Source organism: Pseudonaja textilis, chromosome 10 (assembly GCF_049901715.1).
Source record: "Pseudonaja textilis isolate UNSWEBS1 chromosome 10, rPseTex1.2, whole genome shotgun sequence".
NCBI lineage: Eukaryota > Metazoa > Chordata > Lepidosauria > Squamata > Elapidae > Pseudonaja > Pseudonaja textilis.
The window spans coordinates 25,719,892-25,743,572 of NC_141999.1; the positions used below are offsets into that span (position 1 = coordinate 25,719,892).

The 23,681-nt window shown below is 64.4% G+C and overlaps 1 protein-coding gene across 1 annotated transcript; it reads right to left on the reverse strand.

Moving 5' to 3' along the window:
- Window positions 1–157: 157 nt before the first annotated feature.
- Window positions 158–22,615, reverse strand: MARK4 (microtubule affinity regulating kinase 4). Its single transcript, XM_026721497.2, is given in 18 exon segments — window positions 158–1,753; window positions 2,376–2,420; window positions 4,917–5,183; window positions 5,717–5,747; window positions 5,750–5,819; window positions 7,004–7,221; window positions 8,104–8,260; window positions 8,524–8,633; window positions 8,841–8,940; window positions 9,534–9,653; window positions 10,198–10,434; window positions 10,735–10,791; window positions 11,123–11,193; window positions 12,281–12,346; window positions 12,924–12,972; window positions 14,645–14,698; window positions 15,132–15,398; window positions 21,994–22,615. Coding segments are annotated over 18 exon segments (2,307 nt in total). The 5' UTR covers window positions 22,045–22,615; the 3' UTR covers window positions 158–1,416.
- Between the last annotated feature and the right edge of the window lie 1,066 nt (window positions 22,616–23,681).

Here is a 23,681-nt window from a genome sequence, read left to right on the forward strand (position 1 = left end):
GGCTGGCTGACTCTTAAGGCAGGCTGCCCTTGAGGGCTCCTCTTCCCCAGGCCCACCCAGAGGCTGTCCGTGGCAGGACTCTCACCCAGGACCTTGCCAGCAACCAGCCCCCCCCCCCCCCAGACGCACGGGGGACGCAGGGACCAAACGGAGCCACGAGAGTTTCCACGTTTATTTGGGGTTGGACACGGGCGTCATTTGGGGCCGGAATAACTTACATCGTCCAGAGGTGAAAAGGTGGCGCTTAATATATCTGCCCAGCGACACGGGACCAAGGGACCGCTATTTACAGGGGGTCTGTACAAGTGGGGGGCACCCAAGAGGCCAGATTGGAGGGGAGGGGCACAGTCACAGCGGGGGCACCCAGGAAACAAAGGAAAGCCGGAGGGGGGAGGGAGGGAGGGAGGGGGGCCCTGCAGCTTCCCCCACCGGAGCTGCCAACTCTCCCAGCAGCGGCTGCCTCCGCCTAGCCAAACAGCTCCCCCCCGCAAGCCCGGACCCGGCTGCCCGGCAGCTCCCTCCCACGGCTGGGCCCAAACTCGGGGTTGAGGGCTGCCGACCCGCCACCCACCACGGCCCTCCAGCTGCACCAAAGCAGCGCCAACACCTGCCCACCCCAGTGAGAGGCCCAGCAGGGCCCCTCCCCCACCCACTCGGGAGGACCAGCCCCTTCCGAGGGGGGGCTTCCCATTCGGTTCTTAGTCCGGCCACGAGGTGAGGGGGTCCCCCGGGGCCTCCTGGCCTGCAGGCCTTTGGGCGGGAAGGCCTCCGATGCCCAAAGTGCCCGAGGGCACAGCTGCCCACCTGGTCAGGTGCGAATGGCGCTGCCACCGAAAGCTGGACGGACCGGACCACCTGCAGGATGTTTGCATTCTTGGGGGGGAGGGGGGTAGCAGCTCTTCCCACCAGCTCTCCAGCCAGAGTGGAGCCGGGATGGGGGGGGGTGTCAGCCTTTGTGGGTGCCAGGAAAGGGAGGCAGGACACTCAATGGGCGAGCCCCAAGGTCCCCCCCCCCATTTGGGGAAACGAAAGCACTTTGGCTCCTGGAGGTGAGATGGCAGAGAGGTGGCGAGTGAAAGGGCCCCGCCGGTGGCCCCCTTTGTACATCGGGTGGAGCAGGAGGGCCCCGGGGCCTCGCCTGCAGTTCCCCACACGTGACTCGGGAAAGGGAAGGCCGGCCAGCCTTTCCCCCAATGAGAGGCTGGGGAGGGGCCAGCGCCCTGCCCTGCCAGCGCCCCTTCCTCCCCCCTGCCCCTCCTAGCACCAGTGAGAAGCTGGCAGGCACCTTCCAGGGTGGCAGTGGCTGGTCCCGCGGCAGCAGGGTGGGCCTGGGCCCCGGAGGGAAACTGGAGGGCCCCGGGGCCACAGGCTCCCCAGCCTGGGGATCAGTCAATGCACGGAGCAGGCCGGGCCACCCTAGAGTTGCAGCTGGTCTGTGATTTTGGCCACCAGGCTGCGGAAGGCCAGGGAGGTGCCAGCCTGGCGCCGGAAAAGCACCCCGTGCAGCCCCCCCAGCCGCTGCAGCCGGCAGACCTCCACCTCGAAGCAGCAGAAGTGCTCGCTGGCGCTCTTCCCGTGGGTGCAGGAGAGGACGAAGGGCTCCGTCTGGCGGTGGCAGCAGTTGGCAGAGTCCGTGGCCTGGCAGAGGGCGGCCAGGATGGCCTCGGCCGAGCGGGTGCTGGTCAGCTTCACATTCCAGGTAAATCGGAGCAGCCGGGGTTCTGCTTCCTTTTGATGCCAAGGTAGATTGCAACTGCAGGCGAGGAGGATGAACGCCTGCTCAGCGGGCAGCAGCAGCAGGTGCCCCAAAGGCCCGAGGGGGGGCCCCCAGATGCCAAGGGGCATGTTTAGCTTTGTTGGGTTTCTGACCACGGCTCAAGGCTTGGGGAACCCAGGTTGGTGACGATTATTCTATGCTGTTCCCCACCCCCCAACCCATCCCACCTCTCAGGGTTGTTGTGGAGGAGGAAGAGGAGGGAGGAGGATTCGGGGTTTGCCGCCACGAGCAACTCATAGAAACAACAAAGGCCTAATAAGTAAACATAAACGCCAGCGGACGAGATAGTGGAGGAACCCAGATAACAGTGCGGGAAACAAACCCCGGAGAAAGCGGACTAGTTCGCAGAGGTAAAGGCAGCCCCCCCGATTGGGCTCCACCCATTTTACATCGCCCAACCCCCCACGTGCCCCCACCCCCCATGGATTCTGCAACTGAAGGGTGCACAGTCAGTGCAGCTCTTGCACAGCGGAGGTTTCCTGCGGCTGCTGCTGCTGACGAAGTCAAGTGCGCCCCCCGCTCTCAACAGCCCCCTTTGGCCTTTCGAGCCTTCGACCCGGCCTGCCCCACCGATGGGGCTGGCCCCCCAGGGACTCACCTTGTGAGCGCAGGTCCCCTGATTCTCTCAGGTTCGTCTGCGACCCTGAAAGGCAAGACAGGAACAGCCGTGAAGGCGAAGCGCAGGTGGGGAGCGGCCCTGAGTGTTGTCTGGGGCAGCCTCCCCTCCCTGTCAGCCTCCAGATCCGCCAGGGGGGCGAGGGAGGCGGGGGACCAGCGCAGGGGCCGCTCAGGCGTGGGTCGTGCCCCTGGGAACGGCACACGGGGCTCCCTGTGGGGCCAAGCCTCAGTCGGCTGCCAGGCCACGGCTCTGACCCCTCCCTTACCTGCCACCTTTCTATGGGGAGGGCTTGGACTCTGCCTGGGGGCCTTGTAGCCAGGGCGGGGCAACCGAGGCGCCAGCTGACCGCCTGGCAGAGGACAGGGAGCAGGCTGGGCTGTTGCGGGGTTTCCCCCAGCCACAAGGGCAGCCTGGGCACAATCCCCCCGGGACCCCCTTCTGCAGAAGCCGGCCTGCCTCTCTGCCTCTGCCCGGGCGAGGGGCTGGGGGCGCTCACACCCCTGGCCCGGCTCTTATCCGGCCTTGCTTAGAGCCCTGGGCGGGCAGGGGGCACCTCGGGCTTAGCTCCGACCTGCAACGCAAGGAAGAGGGTCCTGAGTGCGCAAAACCCCTTTCTGTGCTCCTGGAGCTGGGGAGGCCGGCCGGGGAGGGGGCTCCGGGCAGCCAGGCGCAGCCGAGAGAGGCATCCCCATCGTTGGGGGTCGCTAAGGGCCCTGGCCAAGCAAGAGGGGCTGGGGGAGGGAGGCAGCAAGAAAGGCAGCAGCAGCAGAGCGGGGGGGGGGGCGGAGCAGCCACTTACTGATTTTAGATCCTTGAGGCACTGAAGCACCCGAGACGCACCTGTTAGAGTTCTGCCGCTTAGAGGGGTCAAGAGTGACCCTGAAAACAGAGAGAAGCCAGAGTGAAAGGGGTGCGGAGGGTGGGGCGGGGGGGCAGCAAGGGGGGTTAGTGGGGAGGGACGCCAGTCCTGCCTCTGTGGCTGCAAACGCTCCAGGTGGGGGCGGGGGCGGGGGAGGTAGAGTCCAGGTTGTGCAGGGAGCAGCTCCTTCCGGCCGGGCCCCTTTCCGCTCGGACTGCATCAGAGACCCCCCCCCCGAGGCTCCTCCAGCTGAGCCCCCCAAATCCAACCCCTAACTCTTGCCTTCCCCTCTTGCAGCCAAGCCCGCTGCCAGGAGTGCAAATCCTGCCCCGCCCACTGGCACCTAAATGTCCTGTCCTGGGCGGCTGCCCTCCTTCCTTCCGCCACATTAGAGCCCCCCCCTCCCCCCGGAGGCTCCTCCCCAAAGGCCCCGCCCGTCTCCCTTCCTGCCCCACTGCCCTGCCAAGGGGCTTGTGGGGCCCATGCTCGCTTCCATGCCCCCTGGTTGGGGCGAGGGGCTTCCTGTTCTAGCCTTCCTGCCCCCAGCCTCGATCTGAGCCCCCACCTCCTCTCCCGCCTCTCCCGGGAGGGGGGAGGGGCTGGGCCAGAGCTAAGCCGCGCCGGGAGGAAGCAGCTCCACCCAGGAAGGAAGCCATGCATGGCCCCCCAGAAGTCATGCGCCCTTGCTTGACCTCCCGGGGGGCTCCGAAGGCTCTGCCAGGCTCTCTGGGACAAAGCCCCCACTCTGGGGGGGGGGGGGTTGCAGAAGGCGCCCTCTCTCTGGCCAGCCCCCGGGGCCCCTCCTGGCTGTGCCCAGGCAACACGGAGGCCTCTGCGTCATCCGGATCGTCCTTATGAAGCCTGTACCCGCCCCCCACCCCCGGGGGTGTCGCTGTCCACTTTAAAGGCAGGCCATTTCCTCCCTATTGTGCCAGCACGGCGGCCGCAGCTGGGCGAGGACTTTGGGGGGAGCCCCTGGTTTCCCCTGGATGGCAGACACAGGGCAGGTGGGGAGGGTCCTGGGGGGGGGCAAGAGGCAGCTTCCCTCGCTGGGCCTGGAACAGCTGCCCTGAAGGGGCTTTGCCCCTCCAAGGGCTGCAGGGGGAGGCTGGCACCCGTGGGGCAGTGCCAGGGGAAGGGGCCGGGGGGGCTGAACCTCCTTAAACCCCCCTCTGTGCCTCCTTTCAGGCAATCCTCGGCTTACAGCCATTTGTTTAGGGACCGTTCAAAGCTACGACGGCACAGAATAAAGGCACCCGGCACCGTTTGCAGGATCCCCCTGGTCCCGTGCTCCGGATCCGGTCGCTTGGCGACGGACTCAAGTCCCAGCGACTTTCTGACAAGCCAAGTCAATGCGGAAGCCCGATTCAACTTCATGGCCATGTTAGTGACTTAACAACCGCAGTGATTCACTTAACAACTGGGGCAAGAAAGGTCGTACAATGGGGGAGGCAAACTCACTTAGTAACTCTCTTGCATGGGGGGTTCACCTGCGGCCGTAAGCCGTGGACTGCCTGTATGTCACCTGGGGCGGGAGGGGCTGCCTGTCGTCCAGGAAGGGCCTGAATTCTGCAAACTATCTGGGAGGGGTGAGGATTCGGTGCTGCAGCCCCCCCCACCCCCCCGGCTGCCCCCCCCGGCCAGGAGCGGCCCCCGCTTACCTCCGCGTGAGCTTCGAGGTCAGTTTGCTGAACAGGTTGGAAGAGGCCCGGCTGCGGCTCTGAGGCAGAGGGGGGGCTTCGTGGGAGAGGGGGGGCGAGGGGGGCGGCCCATTCTGCACGCTGGTGCCACGCCGGTCGCGCACTTGGCCCCCGTGGAAGGTGCTGCGGATGTTGGTGCCGCGAGAGAGCCGGGTGCGGTCGGAGGAGGCGGCAGCGGCGATGCTGTGGCTGGAGGGGGAGGCCGGGGGCAACCGACTGGCGCCTGAGCTGCGGGAGGGAGGGAGGGAGGGAGGGGAGGAAGGAGAGGGCACCACTCAGGGCAAGGCAGGTGCTTCCCCCACCCCGAGAACAACGGGGGAAGAACTTTGGAGCAAAGGATGTGAGATCTCCCACCCAAAGGTTTGGCCTTTGACCCCTGAGCCACAGCTGGTCCCCTGCAGCCCTTGAGGCGACCCCCATCCTCCCGCCCCCGGACACCAGACAGGCGGCCCTGCTGCCCCTCGGTGGGATGCCCAGGACGACTCAGGAGCCCCCTCGCATTCCTCTCTGGGGAGAAGGAAAGGGGGCTCCTGGGAGGGGCCAGCCCCAAGGAGGAGGAGGAGGAGGAGGAGGAGGAGGAGCCGGCCACAGCGTCCGTTGCTCCTCTGCCGGTCGGGTCTTTCCCAGTTCCTGGAAGACGGTGGACTTCAACTCCCCGCAGGGCCCACTGAGGAATTCTGGGAGTGGAAGTCCAGCCCGCTTCAAGCAGGGCCCCAGAGCCACAGCCAGGCTGCCCCACCCCCCACCCAGCCAAGGCCCACCTGTTCTCCTTCCCGTTCTGGAGCAGGGAGGGCGGTCGCCCCCAGGCCTCTCCGTGCAGACGTAGGTGTTCCGCCGGGTCATCATACTGGACGGGATGTTATTCTGCAACGGAAGGAGGGCGGCCGGCTCAGAGCCGGGGATTAGAGGCCGGCTGCCCGAGATTCCCGGCCTCCAGGCCCTTGGCGGCTCAAGACGTGAACGGCAGAGTCGGAAGGGACCCTGCGGGTCTTCTAGTCCAGCCCCACCTGCTCCCGCAGGAGGCCCTCCCCCATTTTGGACTAACGCCTGTCCAGCCTCCTCTTAAAAGCCCCCCGTGAGGGAGCCCCCACAGCTCCCGGGGAGGCTGTTCTGCTGCTCCTCAGTTCCAGGCGGCTCCCCTCCCTGCGGAGCCCCCACCCGCTGCTCCCTCTCCTGCCTCCTGGTGCTTTGCAGGGCAGGTTGGGCCCCCGCCGACTGTCACCCCCGGCCCTTCGTTTCACAGAACCAGGCGCTGCAGCCTTTGTGACGCAGGGGGCCTACAAACCCTCCAGCTTTGGCTGCTACAAGGATGTACAAAAAATGGGTTGGGACTCTCTGCCAGGAGTGCAGGCGGCTGCAGGGTAAAAGGCGCAAGGAGGGCATCGCCCGTCTGCCGAAAAGAAGGACCAGGTGTGACACGGCGGCAGGGATCCCGTCCTTGAGGGGCTGCCCCAGAGGCGAAGGCCCTGCAGGCAGGAGAAGCAGCCACGGAGGGAAGCTCCCCAAGGAGACGTTTCCTCACCGGGAGAGCAATTCGTCAGCGGAACAGCCGGCCCCCAGCGGGTGTGGGGGCTCCGTCACGGGAGCCTTTGGAGAAGAGACTGGACCGCCCTTTGCCTGGAACGGCAGAGGGGCTCCTGCTTGAGATGGACCCCCGAGGTCCCTCCAGCTCGGTCCCTCTGTCCCCCGGTCGGACCCCCGGTCGGGGTACAGAAGGGCCCTAGGGCCCTCTTCCAATGCAGCCCCCCCCCGGGCAGGTTCGGCTTCTGCTCTGACACCAGGAGCGTCCCCAGAACCTCAGCTCCTGGACTGGGCGGGGGGCCAAGGGGGAGCCACTTTTGTGCCTGGGCCCCGGAGGAAACCACTCCGAAAACCCCACCCTGCGTTCCCCGCCTAAGAGAAGCTCTGTGGTCCCAGCAGGGAAGGGATATTCCCCCCCCCTCCGCGGCCCCGGGGGAGCAGCCATGCCCCCTGCCCCACCAAATGAGGGATTGTGCCCAGAGAGGAGCCCGTCGGCCCCCTCCCCCCCTCCCTCCCCCCCCCCTCACCGTGTTGACTGCACTGTCCTTGCGCCGGTCGGGGATCTCCGATTTGTTGGGGTTGTTTGCGCTGCTCACCATGGGGCTGGAGGGCGGGAGGCCCGCCCGGCCGCTGCTCACCACGCTGCAGCTGGCCTTGCGCGAGGGCATCCGCTCCTCCTTCAGCTCCCCGTCCCCGGTGCTGGTGGGGCTCCGCTTGGGGTGCAGGGGGGTGGGGGAAGGGCCACCTGGGGAGGGGGAGGGGGCACCTTCAGAGGGGGCAGCGTCCGGGCAGCCCCAGGGGCCAAAGGGGCTCAGGACCCAAACCCCCCTGGGTCTCCCTTCTTCTGAACTTCCTCCGAGGTGGAAAAAAAATGGAAGAAAATCCTGCATTTTCCAAGCAGGGGCTTCACAGGCCGTTTTCAATGTACAACGGTCCTTCTAGTGACCATTGGAAGTTACAAGGGCACTGAAAAAAAGGGGTATATGACCGTTTTTCACACTTATGACCATCACCGCATCCATTCATGGTCATGTGATCAAAATTCCAATGCCTGGCAACTGCTTCATATTTACGACGGTCGCAGCATCCCCTGGGGGTCACGTGGTCCCCTTTGGCGACCATCTGACAAGCAAAGTCAACAGGGAAGCCGGGTTCACTTAACGACCGTGGGACTAACTTCAGAACTGCAGGGATTCACCTAACAGCTGCGGCAAGAAAGGTCATAAAATTGGACAAAACTCAGTACCTGCCTCATTCGGCAAAAGAAACTTGTGGTCATAAATCAAGGACTCCCCGTATTATGTTCCCCATCCCCCCCGCTGACCATCTTGGAGGCACCTCCAACCTCCGGAGGGGTCCACAGCTGCGGGAGTTTAGAGGGCTCCTTGAGGCTATCAAACCAACCCCCAAGGGGCCTCCAAGCTCCCTCCAGCCTCAGCTTCACACAACTTTGGGCTCCCATGAATTCCTGGGCCGTTTTATGCTTTGGGGGGGACGGAGCTAAGAGGAGGGCTGGGGTCTGCTAGGCAGGGGGCCATCCAGGCGGCACGTGGGGGTGGGGGGTCACACCAGACCCCGGGAGCAGCCCTCAGGGCTCCAGAGACGGCAGGGCCCCGGGGCCACTTACAGAAATCGCTGTGCCGCCGTTGCCGGTGGTACGTGGAGGAGCTCCGCTGGCCCTTGGCGTGCGAGGAGGACTTGCTGGTGCCGTTGGAGGCCTCGCTGGGTGGCCGTGCTCGGGCCAGTGAGAGGCTGCTGCTGGTGCGGGACTCCCCCCCTTCCACCTGCTGGACAGAGCGGAACGCCAGGCCCATCAGAGCGGCTGCTCACACGCCCAAGCGGGCCTCTCGGGGCGGGGCGGGGTGTGTGTGAATGGCTCCTTCCTTAGGCCAGCTGCAGCCCGGCTCCTCAGAGGCCAGGGACCCTCCCCCACGCGGGCCCTCGGGGAATCCAAAACCCGCCCCTTGCAGCCTCCGGGCAAACTGAGCACGACTGAAGCGTCTGGGGGGGCACCCCCTCCCCGGGGGCCCTTTGCCAGCGTCCGTACCTCGTTCTTCCGGCCCAGCAGCAGGTAGGTGGCCGTGACCTCATTGTACTTCTGGTTGGCCAGGGCTTCCTCGATCTCCTCCCGGCTGTAGCCCATGCCCACCATGACCTCTGGAGAGGGAGGGGCAGCAGTCAGGAGGGGCTCCAGGACCCCGGGGCTCTTGGGGACGGGGCTGCCCAGATGCCCCACTGCCGCCCGGTGGCCCCTCGGAGCCCAGGAGAGCAGCCGGGCATTGGCCGGAGACCCTCCAGTCTCAGGCGCCTGTGCAGGTGGGAGACCAGCCGCACTCCAGAGGGGAGGGGTCCACGGGGGGCTACCTATGCGCTTGGCATCCGCAAAATCCTCCTCGGGTTCTCGGTAAGGCTTCAGCTCGTCCCCTTCGTAGCCGATATTGATCCACTTGTCCTTCATTATTTGCTGGGGGGAGGAGGGAGGGAGAAGCATTAATGGGGGACCAAACTACTGGGCCCCCTCCTGCCAACGCAGCCCCCCGGCCCCACCTGGTGCCCTGAGCTCAAGCCCTCATCATTCCCACCTGAGGTATCTGGACACCCCAGGCGAGCAAAGGCCGGGCCAAGCGGCTCCCCATTTTTCCCCAGCACCGGTCTCCCTTTCAGGGGAGGCACCAACAGCCCCCCAATAATCTACAGGGCGCCTGCAGAGGCTCAGCCGGAAGACCAGAGCTGTGCCAGGAGGGGAGGCGTGGGCTGCTGCACAAAGCTGCCTCCTCCTGACACACATGCAATTATCCTTGAGTCAATTAGGCTAATTACAGTCATTGGTGGGGGGGCAGGAAGGCTCAGCAGTGGGGAGGGCCAGATCCCCCGGAGACGGTTGCTAATTAAAGGCCCGGCTTCTGGTGGGTGCCCGGGAAACTGGCATGGGGGACGGGCAGTGCCAGCTGTGCTCCTTCAGCCCCAGAGGGACCACGAGGGAGGGAGGAGCCTCTGGAGCGGCCCAAGGCTGGCAAATTGCCACGCGGGGCTTGCCACGCCACTGGGCCCCCTCACCTCCAGGGTGCAGCGCTTGGCCGGATTCAGCACCAGGAAGCGCCGCAGGATGTTTTCGCAGTCCGTGGACATGTAGAAGGGGACACGGTACTTGCCACGCAGCACACGCTCCCGCAGCTCCTGGGGCGGGGTGGGGGGTGGGGAGAGGCCGGTCAGTCAGAGGGCAGCCCAGCTCCCCCCATCAGCCTTGCCAGGCAGCCGGTCTGCTGGTAGCAGCACTGCCTGGCCAAGGGTGCCAGTGGCCCCGTGCCCGGAAGATGCCACCCACTCGTTCCCCTGGTGGGAACCGGCCTTTGCCCCTTCCGGCCTGGGCAACTGTGCAGACGGGGGGAGGGGAGGGGGGGGGCGAGGGGAGCCACTTGGCACAGAAAGGCAGGAGACTCGTCAATTCATCACACAAAGCAATGAAGAGCCAAGGGCCGCAGGCCTAGAAAGGCAAAGGCAGAGACCCCGAATGCCCGGATGCCCTTTTCCTGCCCATCCCAAGTGGATCCAGAGCCAAGAACCCATCTGGCACAGCCCCCCCTCAAGCCCCCCAGCCAGACCCCCCCCCTTTGCAAGGAGGATTCCACAGCAGAGGCTGACCTCCCACTTCCCTCTTTGCACCCGGGACCCCCGCCCTGCCCACCCTCTGCACCCCAAACCTTCTGCCCCACAGCCTCACCTTGAGGTTCTGCCCATCGAAGGGCAGAGAGCCGCTGACCAGGGTGTACAGGATGACCCCGAGGCTCCAGATGTCCACCTCGGGCCCGTCGTACTTCTTGCCCTGGAAGAGCTCCGGGGCGGCATAGGGGGGGCTGCCGCAGAAGGTGTCCAGCTTGGAGCCCAGCGTGAATTCGTTGCTGAAGCCAAAGTCGGCTATCTTAATGTTGGCGTCCGCGTCCAGCAACAGGTTTTCTGCCTGAGGGAGAGAAAGGGGGGGTTAAGGTTTTGCGGGAGCCCTCAGGCCCAACAAACATTTAGGGATCTGCATCCAAAGTCTAACGACCAACGAAATGCCGGACGGAGGAGCTGCCCAACATCCAGCTTCTGTGATTCTTCTGGCTCTTCTGGTGAACTCGCATCAACTCTCCCCATTTGATAGGTGGAAGCACTGAGGCTCACAAAATCCAGCCACCGGTGTAAGCTTTGGGGCTGCCCCAGGGAGGCTGGACCATTGCCTCCCATACAAGGGCGGGAATTGGGGGTGGGGGCGCCTCACCTTCAGGTCTCTGTGTACGATGTTCTTCTGGTGACAATAATGCACAGCCGAGACGATCTAGGGGTGGAAAGGGGGGATCCTGGCTCATGTGCAAGACCCTCCCCAGCCCCCCTCCAAGCAAAGCCAAGGAGCCGGTCCCTATTGTGCCCTGCAGACGGGACTCCTCGGCCAGCTTAGGACCCAGTGGAGGAGGGAGTCTCTCTTAACCCCCTGCCCGCCGCCCTCATGCCAGAGGAGCCCATTTGCCCAGCAAGTTGAAGGCACCCAAGCGGACTCTGCCAGGCAGCCAGAAATGCGCCCCCCTTGTTGGCCCATCCAGCCAGGCCCTACGGGCACCCTGGCCGGAGCCCAAAGAGCGGGCCTTCTTGGGGACGTCCTGAGGCCCCACCTGTCTGAACTTGGCCCGGGCTTCTTTCTCCTTCATGCGGCCATGGGAGACCAGGTAATCGAAAACTTCTCCTGCACGAAGAGAGGAAGGACAGGTGAGGGAGGCCAGCCTGGATGCCGGGGCTAGAAACAGCAAAGAGTGAAGTGAAGAAACCGTGAAGGGGTGGGGGGCATGGGCATTTGAACCCGGGGCTATCGGTGCCAGGGACGGGCAGGGTGCCCGTGCAGCTGTTCCTGGAGCTCTGCTGGGAAGAGCTGGCTCAGGTAATGGGGGTGGGCAGGTGCCAGTTGGCCCGAGAGAGCACGGAAATTCCTCCGCTTGTCAGCACAAACGGGGATCATGCAGGGACAGCCGGAGCTCAGGGAGGAAATGCCCGTCGGATGAGCGTGTTTACGCCGCCTCCAAATGCAGAATTCGGTCACCCGTAGACAGCAGTCCAGGTGAGAGACTGTCCGGGGGGGGACATGCTGACCCCCCAAGGGGAGAGAACCCCTCCCCCAGGTTGCACTGTCTGTGGGGTCCTTGGTGCTCTCTGAACCTGGGGGCTTTCTTGCAGATATTTCATGACCAAACTAGGGAACAGCCAACCTCAGAGTGCCCTGATGATGTTCCCTAGTTTGGTCATGAAATGTCTGCAAGAAAACCACCAGGGACCCTAGAATCTTTCTCCTCTTCCTCCCCTTTTCCTCCGCAAAGCCCACTCCCCAATGACCCCGACGATGTTACCCAGTTGGGTCATGAAATTCTGCAAGAAAACAACGCAGCTCTGAGACCCCCAAAGACCCCTCACCTCAACCCTGAGCTACAAATGTTCCCTTCAACGAATGCTCCACCCAGAACCGGCCTGGGGGCCAGGTAGGCAGCTCCTGTGAGGGGCTGGGGGCTGCAGATACCTTGAACTGAGTGGAGGGTTAATTTTAGCAGCTACAGGGAAATCAAACTTGCTTTAAGTAGCAGACAATGCCAGCCTGTGAGTCCTTCACTGCGGTGCTGCCCTTTGCCTTGGGGGGCTGCTGCCCGAGCCCCCAGACGCGGCCTTCCTGCAGCTGCTTTGCAGAGAGACAGAGCTCCGAAGGCCCTGGGGGGGGGCAGCACAGGAGAGGGAGGCAGCCAGAGCGGGCTGGCCCTTGGCACCTGGGGAGGGCAGGCAAGGCGTACCGGCACTGGCATACTCCATCACCAGGTAGAGGGTCTTCTCCGTCTCAATCACCTCAAAGAGTTTCACTGCACAAAGAACCAGAAGCCCAGTCAGCCTCCCCTCAAGGAACTTCCCTCCCGGGGGGCTCCTTTGCCCCCCGCCCCCCATCACGCCCCCGATCCTCACTGGTCCCTTTCTAAGGGCGGCAGATTTCGCCTTAGGTGGCGGCTGCTTCAATGCTGCCGCCACCTCCACCTGCCTCCCCTGGGGCACCAGTGGGGGAGGCCGAACTGGGCGGAGCTGGGAGAGTTAAAATTCTGGGCAGCAAGGTGGCAAACAGGCACTGCGACACCCCCCCCGCCCCCCCCAACTGGCAATGCTGCAGCGATCCTTCCTGGGGGAGCACCGAGCCTTGCGGTGGGGGGGACATCCCAGAGCAGTGCCTGCTGCCCAAAGCTATGCCTCCATCCCAGATTCTGCTGGTTTTTTGATGGGGGGGGGTGTCCTTTTCCTGACCCCCCCCCCCCCTGTATCTAGCCAGCTTTTGCAACCTTCTGCCCTCTGAGCCCGCTGCCTGCTGGATTGAAAGATGCCCCCAGCTGCTGAAGAGCGAGACTTCCTTGGGGGCACGTGCATGGGGTCTCCCAGACTTCTGTTTCTTACCAATATTGGGGTGATTCAGTCCCTTCATGATCCTGACTTCTCTGAAGAGCTGCAAAGATGTCCCAAACAGGAGTTAGATGACCCCCCACAAAGGCGGCAGCCTAACATTTTTCTCTCCAGCAACCCGCCCCCCTTCCAAAAGGCAGACCGGTTTGAAAGTCCCCCAAGCAAGGAAGTTTCCCTTCGGTTTTGCTGGCAAAAGGGACTTTTCCCTTCATTTCCCCCCACTGTCCATAAATCTTTATTGTACGACTTTCGCGTTTCCCCCCCGTGTTTTTGCAATTTCAAACTGCCACTAAATGAACGTTGCAAATCAAGGACTAGCTGCAGGTGTGATCTGGCCCTGGAAGGAGGCTGGAAGTCTTCCCCAAAGGCACCCAAAGTTTGGAGTCTGACAAACCCTCTGGGAGCCTCGAGTGCAGAAAGAGGCTCAGGATGGAGGAGCCAAAAGGGACATCGCGGCTGGGCCAAATGCTCACTCTCAGCCTCTGAAATGTCCCCTTTTAGCTGCAGGGGAAGAACGATCGATATTCCTCCAGGGAGCCAAGATTTAATTCCTTGTTTAAGAGGAGGGATTTTTTTCTAGAGTCATTGTGTTTGATAGAGGCCTTTCTTCTCTTTCTTTTTCCGTGTGCGTTAGCAATAAAATGATAACAATACATTAGAAAGACTCTGGGGACTTGCCCTGGGCTGCTGCAAGTGCAGGATCAGGCACCCCGTTAAGGCTTCTTTAATGTGTGTGTGGGGGGTGTGTGTGCGGTTTGGCTCACTTGCTGGAGCTCTTCGCTCCGAGCGTCCACAGCAACCAGCTTTGGGAAGGACCCTTAGCTTTGATCTGCAGATAATGGGTTGTTGGATTGTCAGGTCCGAATTGGCCCCGGCTGCCTTGCCTTGCTGTGCTGGGGGCTGAATGGCCTTTAATTGATTAACCATGATTAACAATCATCTCTTTCCAGAGGATCTCCCCAAGCAGCTTTTGCATAATTAAATTATAATGAAAACCATACTGGGTGCCTGGCTGTCCGCTTGCCCTTTCCTTCTCTCCGTTCCCTCCTCGGGAAGGCCCCTTTGGAGACTTCCAAGGGTGGGGGGTCTGTGCGACTGAAGGACCCGTCCTCCCCCCACTCCCAGTCAGCCTCTTATAGACCCCACTTTCCCTTCAGGGCCATCACTGACCACCCTTGGCCACTGATATGGGGTCTTCCCTCCCCCCAAAACACCTGGGGCATCCAAATAGGCCGTGGCTGAACCGATGGAGACCACGAGGGGGGGCAGACGGCCTTTACAATTCGCGCCCCCTTCCCTGAAGCTCGTTTGTCCTGCAGAATCCAGCCACTAATTAGCAGGTCCTCCCCTCCCCCTCCCCACCGGGATGCCGGCAGGAGCCGGGGTTTCCACAGCGACCAGCTTAGACTCTGAGCTGTAATTAGGGAGGGGGGCAATGGGGAGCAATGTCTCCCCTCCCCCACTGCTGGCAGGAAATGGAGGGAGCCATGAAGGAAGTGGGGGGGGGGGACACACACACACCAACCTGCACTGCCCAGGCCGAGGGCTCAAGCCAGGGGGGGTGTCAGGGGGCGAAGGGGCTGCCGTTTAGGGACCTTTCTGAGCAGGTGAGGCCATGGCACTCCTCCCTCCGTGCGCCCCCAAAGTCCCTTGGAAGGGGGGACAGGCGGCAGCGGCTCGGAAACCCCCCCTTGCCCCTCCCAACACCCACTCACCTTCTGGAGACTGGTTGGATTGAGCTGCGTCTTGTCGATTATTTTGATGGCCACCTTGAGAAAATACAAGGCAGGAAATCAGTGGGGCTGGCGGGGGGGCTTACCGTGGCCAGGCGTGACTGAAGCCTCAGGGGCTCCATGGAGCAAAGGGCGGGGCGGGGAGGGGGGGCAGGCTTGGGGATTGTGCCCAGAGCTTTCCTGTCTCGGCCAGGCCCAGCCTTTGCGAGGGGAAACCAGAGGCCATTCAGAACAACCCCAGGGGCAGCCAGAGGAAGCCCCCATCGGGGGCCCTGACTCCCTGGGAAGGAGCCCCCCCTGTGGACATGGCACTGGAGAGCAGCGGATGCCACCCAGCCCGTGCTGGGCCCGGCAACCCTCCCGCTCCCCTTGCCAGCTCTGCCTCTTCCCTCTGCCCAGCTCTTCCGGGAGGGACACCCCCCACCTCCCCCGTAATCCACGGCCCCCTCCCCCAGACCTCCGGACTCACCTCCCTGCCGGTCAGGATGTGCCGGGCCAGCTTGACCTTAGCAAAGTTGCCCTTGCCGATGGTCTTGAGCAGCCGGTAGTTGCCGATGTGGGGCTGCTCGTCAGGGCAGGAGGCGATGGAGTTGCGGCACCGGGCGCCCAGCGAGCGGCTGGACCATGACGAGCCCTTTTCGGAGCGGCTGCTGGCCAGGGTGGAGGGCTGGGGGGAGAGCGGCGGCGTCACTGGCAGGGGGGCAGGCTCGAGGGTCACCACCGGGCAGCGCTGGTGCTGTGGGGCAAAAGGAGGGTTGCTGGAGAGGGCAAGGGGCCCTGGGCCAAAGCAGGGTCTGTGTCCCCCACCCGGGCTCAAACTAAGGGGTGGGGGCACAAGCCGGGCCTGCTGGCAGCCCTAGATCTCCTGGCAAGGCCTTCGCCAACCTGTGCCCCCCACTTGCCACCCGGAGAACATGCTTGCGTTCTGCCTGGCCCACCTGCTCAAGGTGGGGCTCCCGGCCTCTCTGGGCTCCCCGGGGCCTCCTGAACGGGCCCCGTCCTCCCTCCCAGGGTTGTTTTGGGGGACGGCAAGGGATCCCCCCCCCCAATCAGCAAAGTTCTCCTGAATCAAGCATGAAAAAGTTTCCAGAGTTTTGAACCCAAAGCTTTGGGGGCACAAATTCTGCTTCTCCCAAATTGCACTTTTTCTAAAGTGGGTGAAAAGCAACCACTCCTGGATGGGGAGACTCCCCCCCCCCGGGCCCTCCCTCCCAAACCAGGATGGGCCAAGTTGGGGTTCAGGGAGGCACCCCTCCTGCAACCCACTCAGAAGGGTATCCAAGGGGAAGGGGAGCCGCAGTTGATCCGGTTTTGGGGTACCCAGCAGTGCCCTACTGTGCCAGGCAGTCAGCCGGTGCCTTCTGGGCGGCCACTGCCCTCCCTGTTCTGGGCACAGCTTTCTGCGTGGGCCGGGCACGGGGAGCGCAGCCACGCAGGGCTGGAAGGGGAGGGCCAGGCAGGCGGTCCGCCTTCCGCTCCCCTGCTCACCCTGGCAGGCAGGGCGTTTAGCAGGGACTGAGCTCAGACGATGCCACAGCCTCTCCAGCTGAAAGCGCCCAGTTGCAGCTTTCCAGCTGTGCCACAATGTGCCCGTATCATGCCCAGGGCCAGAAGTCTGGCTGGGCAACTTCCTCAGAGCGGAGGGCATTTTCCAGGGCTGAGAACAGAAAGGCCAAAGGCGGAACAGGGCCTTCTCCATGGCCCAGCTGTGTGTGTGTGTGTGTTCTCCGTGCACTCTGCCCCTGGGGCTTTACAGACAGGGCTGCTGCTGCAGGATTCACATTTGAGGGGGAAACCTGACCTCTTGGCCCCTTTTCCTTTCTGCTGGATTCGCAACAGCCTGCCCCAAGACTCAACCTGCCCCACCAGCTGACCTCTTAGGGGCCCAGGAGCCACCCTTGGAAGCGGCCTTGTTTCCTTGGTGGGGAGTGCTCGGAGAACTCGCCAGGCTGCCCTCCCTGCAGCAGGGAGGGAGGCTGGGCAGAGGCAGCCAGAAGGAGCCGGGTGCGAGGTTGACCTTGGTACTTGTTTCCAGTCAGAACAATCGTCCCTTTGTGGCCTCTGGCCCTGGGCTTTGGGCGGGGGAAGCGCCCCCAGCACAGTGGCTACTTGTTTGGGGGTGGGGGGGCTAAGAGGTTCCCTCTAGAGGTGGGAGATTCCCACCTGAAGGCAGATCCTGCCTGCTGAAGGGTCCCTGCGGGGGCGGGTCAGGACCCCAAGTCCCACCATCCCCGGCCAGGGAACCTTCTCTTTGGCCCAGGGGCTTCCGGTCATGGCCCACACGGATCGGCCCTAGGAACACAGCAAGGACACGGGGGCAGCCCGGGGACCCAGAGCCGCCTGTCAGTTTCCCAGAGCCTGAGGGGCAACTGACTGCCTGTTCCCCAGGGACACAGGGAGTCCTCGACTTATGGCCATAACGGAGTCCAAACCTTCCTGAGGTGAATTTGCCCCATTTTGCGACTGCAGTGGTTAAGTGAACCTGGCTTCCCCCGTTGACTTTGCTTGCCTGAAGGTCGCAAAAGGGGGATCAGGTGAGCCCCCAAACATGCGTCATGGGGAGGCCGCGACGGCCGTCCGTGGGGAAAATGGCCATACCGGATGTCCCTTCTTCTTGCAGTGATGCTGTAACTTTGAACGGTCGCTAACTGAACTCTTGTAGGTCAAGGACTGCCTGCGAGAGGCTCTTGCGGAGGGGCTGCCCCAAAGGCCACGACCAGGGCAGGCGCGCCAGCATGGGCCTCGTGCTCCGCTCGGGGCCCCAAGGCCAACAACTTCAGAGGGCTGAGAGAGCCGCGGGCACCAACGGAGGATGGGACCCTCGGCCCCATGAAGGCCAAGCGGGGGCGGGGGGGGGGGATCTTGGCACGCTCCCCTTCCGAAACCCCAAGGGGGCAAGGAGGAGGAGGAAACAGAAGCCCAGGCGATGGAATCAGGGAGCAATTCCCCAGGGGAACCAGTTGCTACCAGAAGTTGTGGGAGGTTTTCCAGAAGAGACTGGACAGACTTTGGTTTGGAATGGGGTAGGAAGGGGGGCGGGCGGGGGGGATCCAACCTTGAGAACTTGTGAATTCTGGGAGTTGAAGTGCACAAGGCAGGGACTCCCCAGGACGGACATCCTGCTACAGGGTCTCCTGCTCAAGCAGCAGGCTGGACTAGAGGCCCTCAAGGTCCCTTCCAGCTCTGATCCCTCCCTCCCTCCCTCCCTCCCTCCCTCCCTCCCTCTGGCTGGGCAAGGAAAGGGGGCCAAGGAGGTCTGGGGGAGAGCAAAAGTCAGAAACTTTGGCAGGCCTCCTTGGCAGGGGATGTGGAGGGAGGGCTGCTCCCACCTGCCCCACCAAAAGCAATCAAGAGGACCCTCCTTGCCTGGGCAGCTGTGGGGGGGGGGGGGTGGTGGTGGACCGAGGCCGGCTGCCTGGGCTGGCCTTTCTGGAAAGCTCCCTGCGTTTCCACCGTGCAGGAATGCCTCGGTGCATTGTGGGATGCCTGTCCTCTCGTGAGTACGCAGGGCAGGGGGAGGAGGGAGGGGGCTACAGCTCCCCCCTCTTCAGCACTCATCAATAATGCACTGGAAAACAGCGCTGCACGCTTCAAAGAGGCGGGCGGGGGTGCGCCTCACTCCAGGGGCAGACCTTTTGGAAGGCCGGCTGGTGGTGCGCAGAACGCTGCCATCCTTTGCCCCCCCCTCCCCCTTTCCCGCATTTGATCAAGTCTAAAGCCTGGGCACATCGAGAGAAAAAGGGGGCTCGGAACACGGCCCCTTCTAGGCGGCAGTAAAACCAACCACGACTCAAGGAATTCCAGGGCCAGGGCCGTCTTTCCGACACTAAGCAGGCCAGAAGGGCGTCGCCTGAACCAAGGCCAGTGGAGGCCGCAGCCCGTGGGTCACGGCTACCCGGGCACCCCAGCCCCCAAAGGTTTGGCCCCCAGTGAAGGAGAAGAGAAAGCCTTCGCCGGGGTCCTTTGCCCCCCAGTACAGGTGGGGGAAAGGAAGGCAAAGATTTAGCAGGGGCAGAAGCTGAAGGCGGGGCCAGGGGAGGGGGCTGCCACTGGGGCCCACGACCACCCTCAGCCGTGACAAACCACTGGGTGATTCTCCCACCTGTTCTCCCGGCCTACCTCACAGGGTCGTTGTAAGGCACCTGAGGCTCTTGGGGGAAAGAGAGGATAGGAATCTAACCAATTCCAAACAAATAAACCGGGACTATGTTTCTATAGAACTTTTGCTTGCCAACCTTCCTATTCAGAGCTGAAAAGGTCTTTCCTTTTCCCCTCTCGCTCTCCTCCTTGGAGGCTCCTCTCTGGGCCCTCCGTCCCGTCCCTTTCCTTACGATGGGAGGCGGGGGAAAGTTCTCCTCCACCCAGCCCATCTCCTTCTCCAGGCGCCAACCCTGGCAGGGCCTGGTGGGCTGGGCCAAGGAGGGCGACCCACAGCACCCACCCCACCCCCAGGCTGGGCCCCGGAGCGCACCTGGCCTCTCCCTCCAGATCCAGCGGGGCTCCTCATTTCCAGCCAGGTCTGGGCTCTCCTGGGCTCCACGCTGCTCAAAAGCCAAGAAACCCGGGGGCAGAACTGCAAGCGCCAGGCCCTCGGGCAAGACTCTCTGAAGAGGCCGGACCCAGGTGGGACGCGGGGCAGCACCGTCACTCAGCAGTTGCTTCCGCTGCTCACTCCCCGGAAGCCCCAAATGTTTATTCACTTTTAATCCAGGAAGATCATCTCCACAACAGAGGAGGAGGAGGAGGAGAGCCCAGGTGAACCAGGAAGCAGCCCTGCCCTGACACCTCATCCTCCGAGAGCCACAGAGCCAGCGGCGGCTGCTCAGTCAAGGGAAACCGGAATGGCGGATGAGTCCCCAACTGGGTGAGCATCCCACTCGGGGTGGGAGGCTGGGCCACACCTAGGCAGCCGCTCGGCAGGAGAGGCTGGCACAGGTGTGCATCCACGCCCTCCCTCTCCAGGCCCACACGCCAAGGGTGCAGCACCCCCTTCGGCCCAGGCCGGAGGGGGATGGTCTCCAGCCCAGCCTGCTCAAGGCCCAGCTCCACAAGGAGGGTGCAGCACGCAGGGAAGCAGCTGGCCACAGAAGCAGCCAGCCGAGGCCATCGCCAGGCAGAGAGCTCAGGATCTGAAGGACGCCCAAGCAGGAGACGGCAGTCTCAGAGCCCTGGTGCCGCAGCTCTGCTCAAGGGTGTAAGGTGGGCCCATGGACAGCAGCTTCGTACAAAGCTCGGGGGAGTGGGCGTTCGTGCCCAGGAACCCCTGGGTTCTCCCTTGGCTCCTGGGGAGCTCTGGCTGGAGGAAGGGCAATGGAAGGGCCAGGGTCTCCAACGCTTAGAGGAGGCAGGGAGGGGCCTGCAGCCTTCCAGCTGTTCTTCTCTGGGTTCACTGGGAGCTGCGGGTGCCCGGCCCCGTTGGCAGAAATCCCCCATGCCAGGCTGCCCCTGAACTGGTTTGGCAAAGAGCTCTCGAGCAAGATGGCACCGTCTGTCTCACTCCGTCATCCGCACATATTGTACGCCTTGATCCAAGTGAAGCTGCTGGGGAACCACACCCAGGAACGCCCAGGCAGGTAGGGGCAGGCTGCCTTACTCACTCGCAGGCCACTCTCGGCACATGCTCAGAGGCACCCTGGTCACTTGACAGCTACTGGCCACAGACCCAGGTGCTAAGGGCGATGCCTAGCTGGCTGCCATGGTGAGGACCTCGCTGCCATGGCAACACAGTGGTGCAGCACTCTTCAGGAAGCCCTGGCGATGTGGTTGTCAGCGGCAGAGGGTGGGGCCTGAGCCACAGAAGGCCTGGCAGACAGCAGCAGTGGGCCCGGGGGCAAGCCAGGCCCAGCACGAGGGGGGTGCGGGCGCTGGAAGTGGCCCCCTCCCCTACGGGCAAGCACATCCACCAGCGTGCAAAAGGAGATGCGACAGGAAGCTGGGATTTCAACCCGAAAGGAGGTGACATCCTTTGTGACACAGACATAAATACACCCGCCCACTGCAACTGGAGTCCCACATGGCTTCAGAATATCCTGCTGGTGTTGCTGGGGTGTCAATCAAGAGCGGAGAAAGTCTGTGCTTGGTGGCCCCAGAGATTCATGGGGTAGGGGGCCTTTTTGCATTCGGGAATTTTCAGGGGCAAAACCAGGGCCTGCACCCACCTTCCCCTTAAAACCTCAGAAACCATTTGCTGACCGTCTCCCCCACTTGACGGGGGCGCAAATCCAGGTGCAGCTAAACAGACAGAAACTGCTCAACCTCCCCAGAGGCAAAGCGGGTAGGCCGACCCAGGAAGCACCCAAAGCACAACGCACAAGCCTTCGCACCCAGTGCCCACCCGCCATTCTGCCTGGCCAAGGACACAGCGGCTTCTAGCCTCTCTTGGCAAAACCTGCCCAGGCAATTTGGTTAAAAACACGCCAAGGATGAGCCAACTTATAAGGGCCTCCAGTAAGTCCTAAAAATGGCATTTTGTGCAGGCTCCCCCACAGCAGAAGGGCACCTGTGACACCTGCTTCAGACTCAACGGTATTGGGGTGGGGGAAATGCTCCTCATTCCCACAGAGACCCAGGTGGCTGACACCACATAACCAGCAAGCAGGCCTGCACCAGGAGGTCCCCTCCCCTGGGAGGAGGCTATTCCCGGACAGCAAGGAGTTCCTGGGGGGATCTAAGGGGGGCGATCGTGGGGGGTGGGTCACAGAAGCGGGGGCTCGGCCTGCAGGCCACTGCCCACCTTCGGGACACTCCCTGGGGCCGCCGAGGGCGCTGGGGCGGCCGTCCGAATCTCCCAGCCGGAGACCGAATCTCCCAGCCGGAGACCGGCTCCCCGGCCCCTCGGAAAGGACCCCCTCGGACGGCTCGCTTTCCTTCGCCCGGGCGGGAGCGGGCGAGGCCGGACGCAGCGCGGCAAAAGCAGCAGAGTCACTGGCGGAGGCTGCGGGCTCCCCCTCGCCTTCTGCCGCTTAACCCCCGGCGAGGCCCACCGCCCGGGCCGCTAATGCCGCCGCCAGGGCCCCGGGCCCCTCGCGGGCCTGCCTGGGAAGCCGCGGGGCGCCGGTGGGCGGCCCAGCGGGTGACCTTCGGCCCGACCCTCGAGGCTGGGTCCCGCCGGAGACCGGCTCGCGTTTCGCTCGGCGGGGCCCGGGGCCGACGCCCCGTCCCGCCATCGCCCCACAGTGGGGGAGCCGAGTCGGCGCGGAGGCGCAGCGAACCGCCGCCGCCAACTCCGGCCTGCCCGCAACGCCCGCCCGCCGCCCCAGCCCGGCCTTCGTCCGGCCCCGGTAAACAAGAGGGGCCGCCGCCGCCGCCGCCGCCGCCGCGGGAAGACTCACCGGCTCGGAATTGCGTTCGTTGCCCGCCGCCAGCGCGATGCGCAAAGACATCTTCTCCCGCGGCCCAAGGCCGGACGCGGCGGGGGCGACGAGGGCCGCTGGCCTCCCCCGAGTGGCCACTCATGCGCCCCGGCGCGCTCGGAGGGCGAGAGGCGGGGGGAGGCGGCTGGAGCGGCGGGGCGGCACCTGTGAGGGGAGACGCGGCCGGAGCGGCGCTAGTGGGGCCGGGGGGCCATGGGGGGCGGGGGGGGCGCGAAGGCAGGCCCGGGTCAGCTCCGCTCTCGGCCGCCGCCTCGCGCTCGCCTTCACTGCCGCCGCGGTGCCCGGCCCGGCCGCCGCACTCTCCCCGCAGGCAGGAAGGGGTAGCGGCGCTTCCTGCCACCCCCCATATGGCTGCGTCCCCGCGCTGGGAGGGAGGGGGAGGAGGAGGGATGCGGACGCAATCCGAGCCCCGGGAAGCCCCCTCCCGTCGCGGCCGCCAAGGCCCCCCTCCTCCCGGCCAGGCGGGGCGCGGTTCAGCTGGGGCTGCTGCCCGGGGGCGACGGCAGCGGCCGCTTGGGGACGAGGGCGGGGGGCGAGGCAGCGGCTGCTCCGGGCGGCCAGAGAGGCGGGCGTCGCGCAGGAGGAGGAGGAGGAGGAGGGGAGCGCGGGGGGAGGAGGAAGGGCGGCGAGGAGGAGGCCGGGCCGGACGACACCCGGCAGGCGCAGGAAGCGCCCCCGAGCTGCTTAAAGGCGCCGCCGCCGCCGACCCGGCGGAGGGCAGCGGCTCCCTCCGCTCCCCAGCAGGCGCGGGAGGGGCCGGGGAGGTGGGCCGCCGCCCGAAAGAGGTTTGAGGGCCGCCGGGGGCTCAGGCGGCGGGAAGAGCCGCTCCCCGGCCCGGTTGTCTTCCCCGAAGTCAGGCCGGCTTCTGGCCCGAAATGCCGCAGGAGGAGGAGGGCTCTCGGAGCGCGCAGAGGCTTTGGGACAAAAGCCTGGCTGGGAGCGGAAGAGCCGCCCTTTGGCTGCCGGGCAAAGAGGCCGGTTCGGCTGCAAGAGGAATCCTCACCCCTCCGAGGACCCACGATTTACGGGGAGGGGGCGCTTCCCTTCTCGGGCACCTGCCCTGAGAACATCCTCCAGGCCCCTTGAGTCCCGCCAAGGCTGCGGAACCGGCGGTGTCCCTGGAGCCCCGAGAAAGTCCGCCGGGCCTGGGCTCCTTCCTTCAGGAGACGGGGGGGCGGGCGGGGCGGATGGCAGGAGGGGGTGGGAGGCCCCGCGTGGGAGGGGGCCCCGCTCTCTTCTCCGGCCGGGCTGGAAACTAAGAAGCCGCGGCGCAACCGGCTCGGGCTCCCCCCTCCGCCCACCCCCAGGCTTTGGGCCAATCTCCCCGTCCTGTTTGTCTGGGGCTCGGCTGGGATAAGGATGCATTCATGGGTCTTGGAGGCAGCCGGTGGGTGGAGGCCTTCGGAGGGGAAGGAGGCCCTGGAACAACGGTGTGCCCCTCCAAGCAGCGGACCCTCCCTGGCAACCCAAGACTCCCTGCGGACTCCCAGAATTCCCCAGCCAGCATCGCCAGGTGGGGACCTCCTGCCCGGCCAGCACCGCCTCAAGCCGCAGCCCCCTCGGGGGAAACGTGCGGAGGCAGCGAGGATCCATGCTCCTGGGCGGCTCCTCACCGGGCCGGCTTGTCCGGGCTGGGCCGAGGGAGC